The sequence below is a fragment of the Thunnus albacares genome, chromosome 13, assembly GCF_914725855.1.
Source record: "Thunnus albacares chromosome 13, fThuAlb1.1, whole genome shotgun sequence".
Taxonomy (NCBI): Eukaryota; Metazoa; Chordata; class Actinopteri; order Scombriformes; family Scombridae; genus Thunnus; species Thunnus albacares.
In genome coordinates, this window is record NC_058118.1 from 29966324 (window position 1) to 29983121 (window position 16798).

The following is a 16798-nucleotide window of genomic DNA, read 5'->3' on the forward strand; positions in this document are numbered from 1 at the left end:
CAGGACTGATGATGCTGAATATACCCTTACAACCTTTGATTCAAATGGACGGGAATTAGAACAGCGGACTCTTCAGTTGTCTATTCAAGGTAAATAACTACTTTTGCTGTCATTAATCTTATAATTCAATTTGTATTAATCACAATAAACCAACAAATGATTTTGGAAAATTACACTTGGTAAATACACTTACATAAATACACATACTACTGAACAAATACTATTTCTATATTTTACCTTTGCAAACAATCATTTCACATGAAACACTCAAAGTCCGCCACACAACTACAGTATAGTGTTGCATTTCCTGAAACATTTTAGTCTGTACTTCTGTATATGAATTCACATTGTAAACACTGAATATGTTTAAAGCCACATTAAAAAGTCATGTGAGTGTGTTTCTCTCAGCTCCTGTGTCCTCTCTCCTGCTGGACTCTGAGTGTTTGTCCCAGAGAGAGATGAGGGTGTCCTGCTCCTCTGAGGGAGGGGACAGTCCACAGTACAGCTGGACTCTGGATGGACACACACTGACAGACTATCAGCTCCTCTCTGGAAATAAAGAGACCAACAACATCACTCTGAAACAAGACGTCTCAGGACTACTGGTCTGCTCGGTCAGGAATCACGTCAGTAATGTCTCGAAAGAAAAGAAGATATCTACGTGTGGTGAGACAGAACATAACTAGAAATCAACTTAATAATTAATTATTACACTGTACATTAGTCACAGTTGATCTGTTTGTTTGTCCGTAGGCTTCATATTCATCAACTGCACCTTACCCGACGGGACAAACATATCACAGTGTGTGATTTCAGCCAATAACACCCTGTGTATTGATCCAACAACAACCCCTCCCATGATCACAAACATTACAGGTAAGAAGACTGGCATCACAGTGTCAATTAAACCATCAAATCAAACTGTGACCAACTCCAGCAGTGATGACCCATGGTACAGTCACATTAGTAAGTGAAAACTAACTCTGCTGCAGTGGATTCATTCATGTCATTTTCTCTTTTTGTCTCATGTATATGTGCATAATAACACCTTTCATTAAGAACATGGTTACTGAAAGATCTGTGTTTCTCTTGTGTCTTTTATTACTACAACATGTCATTTTCCAGTAATGGCTGGTGTTCTCTCAGCGCTGGTAATTCTGTCAGTGGTCCCGGTGGCAGTCGTCTGTAGTCACAGGAAAAAGCAAAACAACAAACCTAAAGGTACAAAGTTTCTTTTTTCATCACTGCACTCAAAGATGATTGTTTCTTGTCTACTTATAGATTAAAGGAATAGTTTGACATTTTGGGACACTGATTTGCTTTCTTTCTCAGAGTTAGAGGAGAAGATCAATGCCACTCTTATATGTTTTTTAAATGTAAAGCTAACAGCCAGTTAGCTTAGCTTAGCACAAAGACTAGAAACAGGGGGAAACAGCTAGCCTGGCTCCCTACGAAGGTATAAAAATCCACCTACCAGCACTTCTAAAGTTCAGTTATTCATGTTATATCTTGTTAATTAGTGAACTTTAGAGGTGGGAGGATTTTTTAACCTTTTTGACAGAGTCTGACTAGCCGTTTCCAGTCTTTGTGCTAAGCTGAGCTACTGTCTCCTGGCTATCGCTTCATATTTAATGTACAAACAGGAGAGTGCTATTAATCTTTTCAAGTCTACTGCCCAAAATGTCAAAGAATTTCCTTAACAATACACTGTTATCACTGAGTATGTGTAGTTATGCAGCATTTTATGTGTTCCTGCTTCCACTCTACAGGAGAAGAAGATGTGCAAGAACTGACCGATGCTAATGTGAAGATCGTGCAGCAGCAACGGAGACAGATGCATCAGACGGCAGAGATGGAGGCGGAGTACGGCCAAGTCAAGTTTTCAGGGTGACCTCGGAAAACTGTTAAACCAACAGAAGATGAATGTGTGTACGCTAAGGTCCATGAAAGCAGGTGATACACAGTGTTCAGCGTTTTTACAAAGACATATATTATCATTCATCACTTGTAATGTACTCCTGGGTTATGACTGGCATCAGTATGAAAACCTGCCAAAGGAGCTCAAACATTCAAGTGCATCATTTGAATCACACTGTGGCTAATTTTTTTTGTGTAATATTTAATATTTTCTTTAAAAACATATATGTATATATATTTTTTTTCAGGTATTCCTTGATTTTTATCCTCTTTTTTTAATATTTACATGATGTAATACATCCTTGTTTTAACTCTTTTTTAATTCATAAGCATATTTACATTTAATTCATTGTTAAAACACAGAAAACTTGCAGTGCACAGTGTGCTCTTACATTGGTTTATCAAAGGTTTTGTGCTGTGTGGTGTGTGTTGGGACTTAATCTCATATTTGGCCACACCTCTTCCCTCAGCTCTCTAGAAGACCAAAGATAAGTTTGCATGTAATGACTGGTCTCTGAATTTGTTTCCATTACATGAACACTTCTGCTTTTTCTTAGGCATGACATTTCATTCTTGCAAAATTGTTTTATCATTTGCAATAGATTTTTTAAGACTACTTTATTAGCTTTATTTATTACAGGGTGTTGAAACCATTTGTGTCAGTTAAAGGATGCAACAAGACAAATGAACGAGTTGTGTTGTCCTGCTTACTCTTAAATTAAAGTTACTTCATGGGGTGAATTTGTAGATGGAGTTAACATGTAGTCTTTTCATTACTAATTACATTATTATATCATTTTTGTTATACATTATTTTAGGATGAACGCCTTATTATACATTATTATATATAGTTTTTCTGTTTCTGTTTCTGTCTGGAGAAATGAGAGAGTCAAATGAAGGGATAGTTTAAAACTAAATGTGATGCAACAACTTGTCAGTTTCTTACCACAAGATGTGTTTATCAGTTAACACCAGAAAGTTATATTTCCTATATTTTGCTTGATGCACTTCCTATGTGTGTGTTTGTGGATTCCAGTTAACAAAGTACCTTACAAAACTAAAAGATAGATATCCATATTACTCAACCATAGTGACACTGAACAACTTTTAACTATTTCATTATTTGAATAATTCAGAGTTTGAGTTATTTAAGCTCCAACTTTCAAATCTGGAGGAGAAACAAATCCACATTCTGAATATTTGTATGAATTAGGTTGCTGACTTAAATTGCTTGTTGTCCTGTATTAACCAGAAGTTAATTTGAATTAAATTGATGTTTTAGTTAATTACTATTGTGCAGGTGAATGTGGGATAAATGTTAGAACACAGAACACATTCATAGCAGCGATTACATACTGTAAGCTGTAATTGCAAATCTGTGGAAACTGATCACTGCTCTTCAGAACTTGAAAGAGTGCTTTCATCACTTAAAACAACTCAATATCAATTTTTAAGGAGCTCTCAGCTCCAACCCAGCTCTCCTTTGGAAATGTTCACTGCACTTTAAACTTATATTCCCAACAAGAACTAATAGAAATACAGTAGATATATATCTACTAGGGATGTGCAGAAAGCCCAGTATTTGTATTTGTATCTGTATTTTTTTGAGGCAGCAAAAGTATTTGTATTTGTATTTGAATAAAAGTGGAAAGAGCCTTAAAAATCATGTTTTTGTTTTTTTATTATGCTTTTAATTTTAGAAAATGAAAGTGTTACAATAAGTGTTCATGAATAAACTACCTTCTGAAGGAAGTCCACAAACCGGGTCTCCAACTGGAGTCTCCTAGATCATAGATGACTGATGCAAACATGATGATCCAGAGACATAGTTGTGCTAAACTGGCCTTTAATCTTTTCCCCATGAGCACAAATAGACAGTTTACATGTTGAACTACCAGCTGTCATTCTAAAATCCCAGTTTGATGGTAGAATATGGCCTCATTTATTGAATCAGTAAATGTTTTTCTGTGTATCAAAAGACTGATCAATCACTTGTTTTACAGTTCATCTTATGTTTTCAGTTGTCCTGATGTCTTTTGGGCATCATGGAAGGGAACTGAAATACAGCAGACAACAGCTGCTAGGTTGGTACTGCATGACATCATGACATGTCACCTGTGGCTTGGATTGTACTTCATCGTCTGCCAAATGAAATGTAATGTTAGTGTAAAGTATAGTATCAGAGTTTTGTTTGTCATAGGATTCATTATATGTCTGAGACTGTTGAGTAGTACAAGAAAGAAGGAGATGAGGAAGTCATGACAACATAAATTTCTTGAGAAGATGATGGTGTGTGATTTTCTTTCTTGTAAGTAGTGACCATGTTAAATTCACTTCCTTTCCCCCTCTCCACCTCTAAAACCTGTAGCTGAATTCAATACAGTTTTTATACCTTCTTATCTGAGGTTGATCTCTAACAGAAGACATTTCAGGCTGTTCAGTGTAGGATGTTCATGTTTTCTATTGAATAAAGTAAAGAAGTTTGTCTGAAAGCTGCTGACTGGGTCAACAGAGGCTGAACAGTGAGGAGACATGGAAGCTGTGGTTGGACTGTTGCTGATACTATTCGGAGTCTCTCATGGTGAGCTGTTTCACTATCTGACATGTTAGTATTGGATTTGATATTGTGCAAATAAGATGTTTTGTGTTCAATTAGAAATCATTATTGATGATTTTATGCAGCCACAAGATCACTTTTAGTCAATAAGTACAGTTTGACATCATCCTAACTGATGCAGCTTAAATACTGTTCCAGGCTAGAAAACAGCTTTGACCAAATAAATACTTTTAACAAAGAAGAATCAACTGACAACTAGGATTTCAGGGATTATTTTCACGTGCATACCCTGTTCATTAGTGAGTATGACACACAACACATAGTTTAGTGATAGTTTAGAACTGCGGTTGACTGCCAGTAAATGGTTTGATGTTGTTACAACCTGAAAGCTTTCTGTAGGTTAACTTTGAAATCACAGGTTGTGGAGCAAATAAATGCTAATGAAATTAGTGAAAGTGAGATCCAAATCACAGGACTTTGCAAATACAGTTGATAGCACAAAATGAATGAAATTTAATTTGAACAATGGAAACCCTCTCACTTACCAAAAATCAGAAATGACAGAATGATCATAATGAAATCTTAAGGAACCTGGAGATATACAATATCTTTTGTATTCTGACTGAATCTGTGAGGAAGAATGAAAACATCTCACAGTGCTGCTGAGTAATAATTATCACAATCACTCCAGAAATATAGTTTTACTGTAATTGCTTGGCAATGAACAGTAGTTCATGTCCAACATATGGCTGCCCTGCTCTTTATTAGAAACTGTATAAAACAACAAGGACGTGTTATTATCAATGTTTTATGATGTGACACCGCTAAGGTTAAGGTCCGGTCAGGTTGAGGCACAAAAACCACTTGGGTTAGGGCAGTCCTTCTCAGACAGTGGGGCGGTGCGATGCCGGGGGGGGGGGTTAATTGTCATTGCCAGAGTGTGCGCAGGGAGTATTAGCTCTATGGTGGAGCGGTTTTTTGCTCGGAGCATGCGCACACACAGCACAGAGCAGGAGATATGAAGTGCAGTGAACAAACCCTCAAGAGACACCATGGAAAGTTACTTAACAGGGATGGAAAGAAAGGCGGAGAGAGACGAAGATAATTAGACAAACAAAAGTCACCCGAAAGCTAAGACGAGGAAATAAGATGAAGCGTATGTAGCGCTCAGTTTCACTGTGACTACGGTGGGAGACGAGGAAAGACCGGTGTGTTTACTGTGTCTTAAAATGTTGGCAGCGGACAGCATGAAGCCAAATAAATTAAGGCGTCACTTAAAGACATTACACCTCAATCACGCTGATAAGCCGCTTGAGTTTTTTCAGCGAAAACGTGCCGAATATTGCCAACAATCATCCCGCTTTGTGAATGCTACTTCATTAAATCAGCGAGCACTGTTAGCATCATATAAGGTGGCGTACCAAACTGCTCAGTGCAAAAAAACCCCACACCATATCAGAGGAGCTGATACTGCCTGCAGCATTAGACATGGTCTCTGTCGTGCTGGATGACGTAAGTGCTGCAAAAATAAAAACTGTCCCTGACACTGTCGCCAGACGTATAAATGACATTGCTAACGATCTTCAAGAACAGCTGGTAGATAAACACAAACGTTTTGCCTTACAACTCGATGAAGCAACTGACAGCAACAAAGACAATTTGTTTGTGTCTTATGTACGTTTTGACATGACAAACTCTCTGTGTGAGGATCTACTTTTTTGTAAATATGTCAGAGACAGAGCCACAGCTGAAGAGCTTTTCAAAATGCTGGACTGCTTCCTGACTGAGAATGGGCTAAAGTGAGAGAACTGCGTTGGTGTTTGCAGTGATGGTGCACAGACCATGGCAGGGATGAGAAAAGGACTTCAGGCACTCATCAATGCTGAGTGGACACACTGTGTTATACACAGAGAAGCACTGGCCTCAAGGCACCTTTCCTCTGAATTAAGTGAGGTTATGACTGACATTATAGATGTAGTCAATTTTATAAAGACCAGGCCACTAAAAACAGGAGTCTTCTTTGCTGTCTGTGAGGAGATGGGAGCTGAACACCAAGCTGTGCTGTTTCACAGTGAAGCAAGGTGGCTGTCACAAGATAAAGTTTTGTCCTGAGTTTTTGAGCTCAGAGAGCAGATAAGAATGTTTTTGGAGCAATGTGGGGCAGATGACTTGATGAAGGAAATACTGATTCATTCGAGAACCGGCATGAATTTGTTGACACTACTGACTATGATGCCACCTCAGTGATTCCATATATCAAGCAGCATATTTCATCATTGATGGGATTCTTTAAAAAGTACTTCCCTGAAAACAGTTCCCAGTATGACTGGGTCAGAGATCCTTTCAATGCACCAGCTCTGCAGAGGAAGACCAGTTCATTGACATGACGTCTGACTCCACATGGAGACTGAGGTTCACATCACAGACAGTGAGTGAATTCTGGCTGAGTGTAGAGAGGCAGTATCCACTCTAAGGGCAGAAGGCTATGGGCATCCTTATTCCCTTTGCAACATCATATCTTTGTGAGACTGGCTTCTCTGCTGTTGCTGCACTGAAGACCAAGTACAGGTCCCAGCTAAACATTGAACAGGAGCTGAGAGTTGCAGTATCATGCTTCAAACCCCGCTTTGAAAAGCTGAGCACTGCAAAACGTGCTCATTGTAGCCATTAATCCTGACTTCCTCATTTTGATAAAAACAAATCAGCACAAATTGTTTTATTCATTATTGTTTTGTAAGTTAAAGTGTTTTATATATTGTGCTCCTGAGTTAATGTTGCTGATCAATTTGAATGTATTATTATTTATTGATTTTATTTAATTTTATTTTCAGTATCAAATGGCAGTCGGTCAAAAACTGTTTATAATTTAAATAAGGATTTAATTTTTTTTAATTTCAGGCAAATTGATGCACTTTAAATCTTTTCTGTTACAAACTAAAAAAACAATGTTAATAGAATTATTATTTGTTGTAAGTTGATCTATACTTCTTTCTTTTTTTGTTTTCTTTAATGTTAATAAGGATACAATGTTATGCAGAGGTGTACATATAACAATTTTATAGACAAATGATACTATTTATAGTCGCGGTGGAGAGTGGGGGGGCGCAAAATGTTTTCTTCTTCCTGGGGGGGCGTAACAGAAAATAATTAAGAAGCACTGGGTCAGGGAAAGGTCATGGTTTGGGTTAAAATTATCACTTGAAATGTGGCGTGGGATAAAGTTACTACTTCCTAACAATTTTGGCGAGGGTTTCTCAAATATAGACTCACCATCTTGACACGACCAGAAAAAACAAATGAAGTGTTCAGAGCAGGCTGAAGACCTGAATATTAACAGGGATTATTTTTCATACATTAACCTCAAGTTTTAGAACTGGGACCATGTTTAACACAGATATCCAACATCATAACAGTATGAAAATAACAGAAAATCACAAAAAACATAATATGTACCCTTTAATGTTTCTGTTTTAAAACATGAATATTTGCACTGGCATAATACATTGTCCTAGTCATTAATTTAGTAGAAATGGAATGACCACAATTGTGATAATAACTTTTTTAAAATGTATTTTTCTATTTTTGCAGGTGTTGAAACCCACTGTGATGGCAGACAGGATGGAGCTCAGTGTTATGGAGCTCTGGGAGGAACTGTGGTGCTCCAGCTGATGGACAGCGCATCAAAAATATTTAAATACCAATGGAACAAAGACAAAACCACAATAATACTTCATGGGAGAAAGGATAAGATTGTGTCTAATGAGATGAAGGACAGATCCATCTTTACTCCCAGTAATGGAACATTTAGGATAAATAACCTGAGCAGGACTGATGGTGCTGAATATACCCTTAAAACCTTTGATTCAAATGGAACTGCATTAGAACAGCGGACTCTTCAGTTGTCTTTTCAAGGTAAATAACTACTTTTGCTGTCATTAATCTTATCATTTAATTTGTATTATTCACAATAAACCAACAAATGATTTTGGAAAATTACACTAGGTAAATACACTTACATAAATACACATACTACTGAACAAATACTATTTCTATATTTTACCTTCCAAACAATCATTTCACATGAAACACTCAAAGTCTGCCACACAACTACAGTATAGTGTTGCATTTCCTGAAACATTTTAGTCTGTACTTCTGTATATGAATTTACATTGTAAACACTGAATATGTTTAAAGCCACATTAAAAAGTCATGTGAGTGTGTTTCTCTCAGCTCCTGTGTCCTCTGTCCTGCTGGACTCTGAGTGTTTGTCTCAGGGAGAGATGACGGTGTCCTGCTCCTCTGAGGGAGGGGACAGTCCTCAGTACAGCTGGACTCTGGATGGACACACACTGACAGACGATCAGCTCCTCTCTGGAAATAAAGAGACCAACAACATCACTCTGAAACAAGACGTCTCAGGACTACTGGTCTGCTCGGTCAGGAATCACGTCAGTAATGTCTCGAAAGAAATGAAGATATCTACGTGTGGTGAGACAGAACATAACTAGAAATCAACTTGATAATTAATTATTACACTGTACATTAGTCACAGTTGATCTGTTTGTTTGTCCGTAGGCTTCATATTCATCAACTGCACCTTACCCGACGGGACAAACATATCACAGTGTGTGTTTTCAGCCAATAACACCCTGTGTATTGATCCAACAACAACCCCTCCCATGATCACAAACATTACAGGTAAGAAGACTGGCATCACAGTGTCAATTAAACCCTCAAATCAAACTGTGACCAACTCCAGCAGTGATGACCCATGGTACATTAATAAGTGAAAACTTTCTCACCACACACACCAGTACAGTCTGTAGTACTTTCATAACTTTGCTGTCACAGTGGAAACTTGACATGTGATTTTTGTGTCTCTGTATTTGAACAGATAACTCGCTGCTTGTGTTTGTTTTGCGAGCAGTTGTGGTACTTTCTCTGCTGGGTGGGATTGTCATCTATTTTGCTTGGAAGAAGAAGAAATACAACAAAGCTGAAACCTCCACCAGACCACGAATAAAGGACCATCCAGAGAACTCCTTCGCAATGGTTGAATTGTGAAGTTCTGCATCTGAACGTTAACTTTGTGAAAGCATCAGGATGCTTTTCACCTTCTGCAGTGATTAGTCACGTGTCTTTATAGGTATAAACAATGACAGGATTTACTGTGAAATCTCTCTCCTGTTTTTATTCTTTACAAAACTTCTTCTGCCACTGTGTTCACAGCCCAGCAGCTCGCTGTGATTACCTTTATAAAAAAGTCTTAGTTAGTGTTTTCTGCGGCTCAGTGCATCTTTTATAAAGATTTCAAAAGTAAACAGACTTGTTGTGAAATCATCAGTGTACTGCTGCCTTTAGAGAGTGGTAAAGCCTACAGATCCCCACAGCTCTGCCTGTGATCATAGAACAGAGGAAACATTACAGTTGATACTGTCTGTTGATGATGTACAAAACTTTTTTCTTTCATTACTGCTGAAGTGAATTACAGTCACAATCAAAGACACATTAATGTCTAAATGTGCTGAAAGTGTCCATTTATGTTAAAGGAAACTGTCACATTGTGAATAGAGCTTATATTGTTAGTTTATTACTGAAACTCATTTTGATGATATTTGGAAATTATTGTACTGTAGATTTCCATATCCTGACTGTCCGACTAAAACCTTTTATCTCCAAATTTGGTGATTTTCTTACTTCTTAAATTCAACCAATTTAAACACATTGGATTATTGAAATATGTACCGTCAGAGGTTGATGTTTTGGAGATACATGGCTTTCACTTTTGTACGGGAATGTTGAATTTAGTAGCTACATATATTGTGAAAATCACAGTTTTGTATTCAAAGGTTTTTATTGACACATTTGTTTGTACTAAAGCCCAAAATGTGATTTTACAACATATAAAATGCTGGAATGTGAACTTATATGACTGAAGTGTCATATCATCGTTTGTTTCTATCCAATCAGAATTTAAAGTAACAATTAATCAGTTTAATCAGTTTTGTATTTTGAATGTAGTTGAGCTGCCTTTTTGTTGACATTTTTATCATGGATTGTACCTTTAATGCCTGCTGAGAACTGAATAAATTCTCCAGTCTCATCACTAGTATAAGTAGATGTGAGGTTTCCCTCTGCTGGTTCACAGAGGCGTCACCATTATTTATGGATAGTTCTGTATTCATAAAACTCTGCTGAGATCAGTAAACATAAATCAAATATTTACAAGCTTCAGTTTAAGGTAAATGACAAACTGCAGACTCCTGGAAAAGAATTCATAGTGACAAGAGGAGGACAAACCAGTAGAGTGCTTTGCTTCTCTAAAATCTGAAAGATAGATAGATGGATGATGAGTTGCCAACAATATTAATTATGATTTGAATTGTTGATAACTATGAATATTTGAAATGTCCTTATAATAATTTAAGACAAATGGATAGTGTGATAATCATTAAGAAGTGATTATGCACATGTACAAATCCTTTTTAGGTTGGAGATTAAAACCATTTATAATGAAGAACAATTATAAGATATTTATGTATCAACTTATAACAACTGTTTATAAATGTATTTCAAGCTATTGAAGACATATGATTATGTGTAATTGTAACTATGTTATATAGTAGTGTAGGACTGGTCTCACATCAAGGACTTTTTTCACTTTTTGAAAGTGCAAAAATGCTTCTTCACACATAGTGAATAAAACTGTACAAATAACATTCAACTGCTCAGAAGTGTAAAAATGTAAAAACTCAATAATACAAATGATTGTTTAAAGTTAAAAATCAGTTAGTCATAAAGTGGAAAGAAAAAAGTGTTCTTTGGTCATTTTACTGTTCAGTCGTCTTCTGAAATCATCTTCGTCTCCATATCTTCATCTTCTTTTTTCAGTCCTACCTGGCCGTCATCTTCTCCCCTCAGGTCCTCTCTTCCTTCTTCTTGCCTCCATTGACATCCTCCTCCACTGACCTTCCCTTCACTTTCAGTTATCACCATCACATGTTTTATTCCTCCATTTCTTCTTTTCCACCTCATTGTTATGTGTTGTATATGTCATGTCTTTTATTCTGCCTTTCTCTGCTTAAAGCAGGAAGTTATTCAGAACAGCTCTCAACAATATCTTAACTTCAACCAGGTTTCACTGAGACAAAAAACTGTTTTTACTCTTCACAGATAATAATACTGAAAGTCTTCAGTGGACATTCCCTCATATGTCATCGTGCAGAGTACCAAATAGGAGAAGAATGCTGTCCTAGATGTCTTGCTGGTAAGATCTAACTGAAACATAAAAGGATGTTTGGCAGCAACGATACTTACAGAATTGATCACTTCTGGGCTGATCAATACAGTTTACTGCTTGTTTATAAGCAGTAAAACAAAGTGATGGTTTTTCTGACAGCTGACTTTTACGTAGCTAAATGTTCCTTGTTTCTTAATTCAGACATGACAGAAGATTTACAGAAAGATACAATGCTTGTACGATATTTATCACCTGGTGAACAAGAGGGATCAGAGAGAGAAAAGCAATTATTTAAAATATAATGTGAATAATATGATAATTATAATGATAATAAATTGTTTCTTCTTCACAGGAAATCGAGTTAAAACAGATTGTACAGAGTTCAGAAGCACATCCTGTCTGTCCTGCACTGATGGAACCTACATGAATCATCCCACTGGACTTAAACAGTGTTTCACCTGTGCAAACTGTGATGCAGGTAGATTTATATTCATATTATTAGCAGAAATTTAAGCAATCATAAAAACTGAAGATTGTCTGTAAGTCAGAAAAAAGATCAGCATGCTGTTGCTGTCTAGTAGATTGAACAGAAGAGAAGTTTAGTATCTCATATGTAACCTCTGTATGTGTTGACAGGTTCTGGTCTGCAGATAAAGACATCATGTACATCAACATCAAATACAGTTTGTCAACCACTGGAGGGATTCTACTGTATGGACTCCACAGAGGACGGCTGTGTGAAAGCACTGAAACACACAAGCTGTCAACCAGGACAATACATCAGACAAAAAGGTTGGTTTTCTCATGCTGACTTTAAGATTATAGTTGTAGTTGAAGTTTTAAATGGGAACACCATGACCTGACAAACAAGTTGCTTATTAAAGCTGCACGTATTGATTTCTGTCCACTAGATAGCAGGAAAAAAGCAGCTCAATAATTCTGTAGAAAAAGTCACAACTGAACACAGACCAGTCAACTTGTTGCTCAACTTGTTGTGTAAATTGCTCCTGAGAAATGGTGTGAAGATGAAATGAGTATTTGCATGAAGCAGTGAAGCTGATGACATTTGGATCATTGTAGTTTTCTCTCAAACAGTAGTTTGGTTATGAATCTGATTCCATCGTAGCTCAAGAATGACAAGATGGTGAAATATAAAAACTTGTCAACAATCATTATGAAACAAAGGACTATTATTGGATGTGTGATTTTCAAGTGTCAGCTTCACTGAAATGAAATCAGACAGATGTGATGACAGTGATGATGTCATATAACAGTGATGACTTCATAATATGTAAAGTGAAGTAGTTTCAATGTGTATATTTGTATTTGTGCAGGAACAGCTCTCAGGGACACTGAGTGCACTGACTGCAGTGATGGAACATTTTCAGATGGGACATTTACATCTTGTCAACCACACACACAGTAAGTGAAGCTTGACATCAGCCGTGGACACAGCTGGTTTCTAACAACAGCAATGAATTAGTGGAATCTATAAATGTTACTGTAAAAATGTCCCTCTGTCATTCCAGATGTGAATCACTAAAGCTTCAGATGATAAAACCAGGAACTGATTCAGCTGATGCTGAATGTGGAGAACAAAGTTCACATGTGATACATGTGACTGTCGGGATTTTGGTGCTTTTTTTATTAATTGGCATAGCTGGATTAGTTTGCTTTATCATAAAGAAGAAAGCAAGTAAGATTTGTTATTATTTTTTGTATCAGACAATACAAACATTATCATAGTTTTGATGGATGATACTTTCTGACAGGTCATGACATTGTTGATTAAGACTTTTTTCATTGTTTTATTATAGAGGAAAATGAAATTGAAGACATTCCCAAACAGGTATGTTTGTTGTCTCTTTTTGATACTGTAATGAATGTACTTTAGTAGATGACATAATTCAGTTTATCTAACATATTAAATCATGTCATTAATCTCTTAATTTTCACCCAAAAGGAAGTTGGAGAGGAAACGCCAGAGATGCTAAACAGTATCAGGAACATCTCCTACTGCAGAGTAAATGTGATCTAGAATCCAGTTTACAATCCAGGTTGGATTCTAGCACATTGTCTTATCAGTGATGAGAAATAAAACAAGTCCAAGTTTGATTTCCTGAACTTTACTACAGACTGAAAATATCCTCTAAGAGCTGCTTGTCTACAGTCTACATCATTATTTCACATAGATGTTATTAAATGTTGTAGGACGACTGTTGGATGTTGTGAAACTATTGAAAGTTATTGTGTTGATTAGTTTTCTTGTTAAAATGATCTAATGATCCCTGTAGATGATTCAAACCAAACATACAGAAGTGAATGTGGAAGTATTTTTATTTTGGATTTACAGGAGCAACAGCTGTGAGTTATATTGTTCCCTTTAAAATGGAGGCTAGAGGGATCGGCCCTGTGAGTACTGACACAGGGGAAGATAGAAATAAAAGCAACTTTAAATAGAGATTCATCCTTTAAACCAGTAAATGTTACAAACCTGTGAAAACATGTTGGATGAAAACTAAATGTAGCTGCTGAAGAGTCTTGATACTAAGAGCTCATTAATCATCAACATTTATTGACTTATAATTCACCCAGACTGGTTTGTAAAATGTACTAATTAGTGTTCATGTATTGTGGTTGTGATTGTGCACCACAGTGATTCATCAGACTCATAAAGAGCTACAAGGACCTAAGAATTTTGATTTCAGATGATATACATGTAATAATGTACAGTATGAGTGTGTATATAAGATGTGTAAGATAAGATAAGATGTATAAAAAAGTGTATATTGTGTTCATTTCAACGTTTTAAAAAAGACATTAAAGTCTTGAATCATGGACTGCAGCCTGTCAGCCTTCACTTGGTTTAAAATAGATGGAGTCCAGTAAAAGTCAAAAGTCTCTGAGAAGAAATAATCAAGTAAAGTATCAGAACCTAAAAACTGAAAGTTAATGTGAGTAAATGTGTTCAGTTACTTTCTAACTCAGACTCTGACCGTTGTGTTTGGTCTCTTTAAAGAAAACAGGCCAAAGACAGTGAATTCTAGTTATTATGAGGGTTCACATATGGAAAGAGTCAAAGTGCCGCCAGGTTATGTTTCTCCAGATAGAGATACCAAGTGGGTTTTAATTCAAATGTATTAAAACAAGAAAACACACAAACTCTGAGACCAAACCTCCACAGTGGTTCATATAGTTTAGAATCAGCTTCAAATATAAAAACATGAAGTGGTCTAATATTCAGTTTGAAGTGTATTTAGTCATTTTTCAGCATGATGTTCAAGTAACTGTTAATCAGCCCTTCAGGGACGTTTCTGGACGTTTTGGTTCTTTAGACGAGACGTTTACTGGCACCTCTGAGGGAATCAATCTTTTCATTAGAATATTTTATAACAACTGTAATACCTTTATGATACTTTATTTTGATCTGTCTTTATGTGGCCTATTTGGAGGCTCCACAGTTCACTGATTCACAAAGCTGCCTCAGTGTTCTTCAGGACATCAATTAGTTTAGCCCTCCCACCTGTGCAGTGGGAGGGCTGAAGTGTGTTCATGTTTGTGTGTAAATGAATAGTGTCAATGCAAAGCAGTTTACTACTTTATGTCTCAGATTAAATACCTTTGAATCACAGTGTAGAAGTTAATAGTCCAAATTCACCCACAGACCTGATTCTCACAATATCTTCCAAGAAACTTTTTGCTACTTTATTATTTGTAAGTGGGCAAATGATCAGACTTTGTGCACACTAAATGTTTAAGACAATACTGCCACCTACTGGACGTTTTTTAATGTATCTTTATAGATGAATTAGAAAAAAGTTGTTATATTTACATCAAATTAAGAGCACCTTCAACTGCAGGTGTCTCTGTGGTTCCAGCTTCCCTCTGAGCTGTAGAAAGAGGGACGTTGAAGCAGTTTTCCTCTCAGATGAGGATTATGTCATTTATCAACATGCTGCTATGTCCACTCTGAGGCCCCTAGACTAGACTCCATTTACTACTCTGCCATCAGGTGTTACAATTTATTACAATTTTCCAAAACAATGTACATATGAAAGTTAATACAACATAAACAAAGATCTCGTCAGGAGAGAACAATATGAGTAAGTGCCATAAAGCTAAGTTCAGGTCAGGATGTAGGTGCCAACAGGCAGCGCATAGAGCTAATGCATAGGGTGCATAGAAGTGAGTAATATTCCTTTAAAGTCCATCAGGGACAGAGGTGTTTGCAAAAGAGCTGAGTCTTGTAGGTGTGTTACTGATGATAATGACATCCACCACTGGGTTGGGGGGTCTTCCCTGTTTGAGAGACGTCATAATCATCTATACTCATTTATCTACAAATATCATGTTGGTAAATGACCATCGTATATGTCATCCCTGCTGCTCTGGCAATCTGGACCACACTTAACCAGCTCCAGTGATTGGTTGATGCTCCAAGAAGCAGAACCAGAACTGATCCAGGACAAACTGCCTTTGCAGCAACCTTATGGAATAATTTCTAGAGTGCGATCCTGCTTACTGAAAAATTTCTGAATTATTTAATGAGTCTGTTCTTGTGATTTTGTTTGAGGCAGGGTTTTGTTGTAAAACGGCAACTTACCCTGTATAAATAAAGATGATAAAATAAAAATACAATACCGGTGGTCAAACAGGGCCTAGCCTTACTTTTTTTCCATCAATATTTTAACAAAATTATCCCCTGCTCAGGGACAAAAGGGGGGATGAAGAGGACTTTGATATAATTATTTTCCACAACTTTTAAGTTTATTCAGCAATTTAGAGAGATACTAGTTAACTACAGAGGGTTGCAGGTTGTTGTGAATAGTGTGGATGACAGTAGCAGATTAAACTATCTTTTTTCATATTTTTGATATCACTTTATGTTTTCTTCTTTCCAGCTGTTCATTCCAGGAACAGTGGGCCAAAAAACAGGAGGACCATCATTCTGCTCAGTTTATCAGGATATACCATCCTAGGACCTAAAAAGTTTAAACCAGGCTGCGACTGTGATGCAGTCAGTAGAGAGTGTTTCTCTGAATCAGCTATAGTGGACGGTTGACATGTCACTGTGGTAGACACAG

The 16798-nt window shown here is 36.8% G+C and overlaps 3 protein-coding genes across 3 annotated transcripts in view; 2 read left to right on the forward strand and 1 right to left on the reverse strand.

Moving 5' to 3' along the window:
- Positions 1–16798, reverse strand: part of LOC122995631 (tumor necrosis factor receptor superfamily member 14-like) — a 214228-nt gene that overhangs the window by 95208 nt on the left and 102222 nt on the right. The window lies entirely within an intron of this gene.
- LOC122995633 lies at positions 358–2153 on the forward strand. The gene is made up of 4 exons (XM_044370977.1): positions 358–666; positions 754–876; positions 1126–1221; positions 1770–2153. Exons 1-4 carry the CDS (start codon positions 363–365, stop codon positions 1889–1891), a joined length of 645 nt encoding a protein of 214 aa, XP_044226912.1. The 5' UTR covers positions 358–362; the 3' UTR covers positions 1892–2153.
- Positions 11727–16798, forward strand: part of LOC122995628 (tumor necrosis factor receptor superfamily member 14-like) — an 88472-nt gene continuing 83400 nt past the window's right edge. The window contains exon 1 of the transcript XR_006406822.1: positions 11727–11741. The gene's annotated coding sequence lies outside the window, so the exon portion shown is untranslated. The remainder of the gene's footprint in view (positions 11742–16798) is intronic.

Excerpts from the sequence above, each read along its gene's own strand:
- LOC122995633 (XM_044370977.1), top strand. The coding sequence starts at position 363 with ATGTTTAAAGCCACATTAAAAAGTCATGTGAGTGTGTTTCTCTCAGCT. Across the intron at positions 667-753 it reads AAAGAAGATATCTACGTGTG|GCTTCATATTCATCAACTGC; the intron begins GTGAGACAGAAC and ends GTTTGTCCGTAG. Across the intron at positions 877-1,125 it reads CATGATCACAAACATTACAG|TAATGGCTGGTGTTCTCTCA; the intron begins GTAAGAAGACTG and ends GTCATTTTCCAG.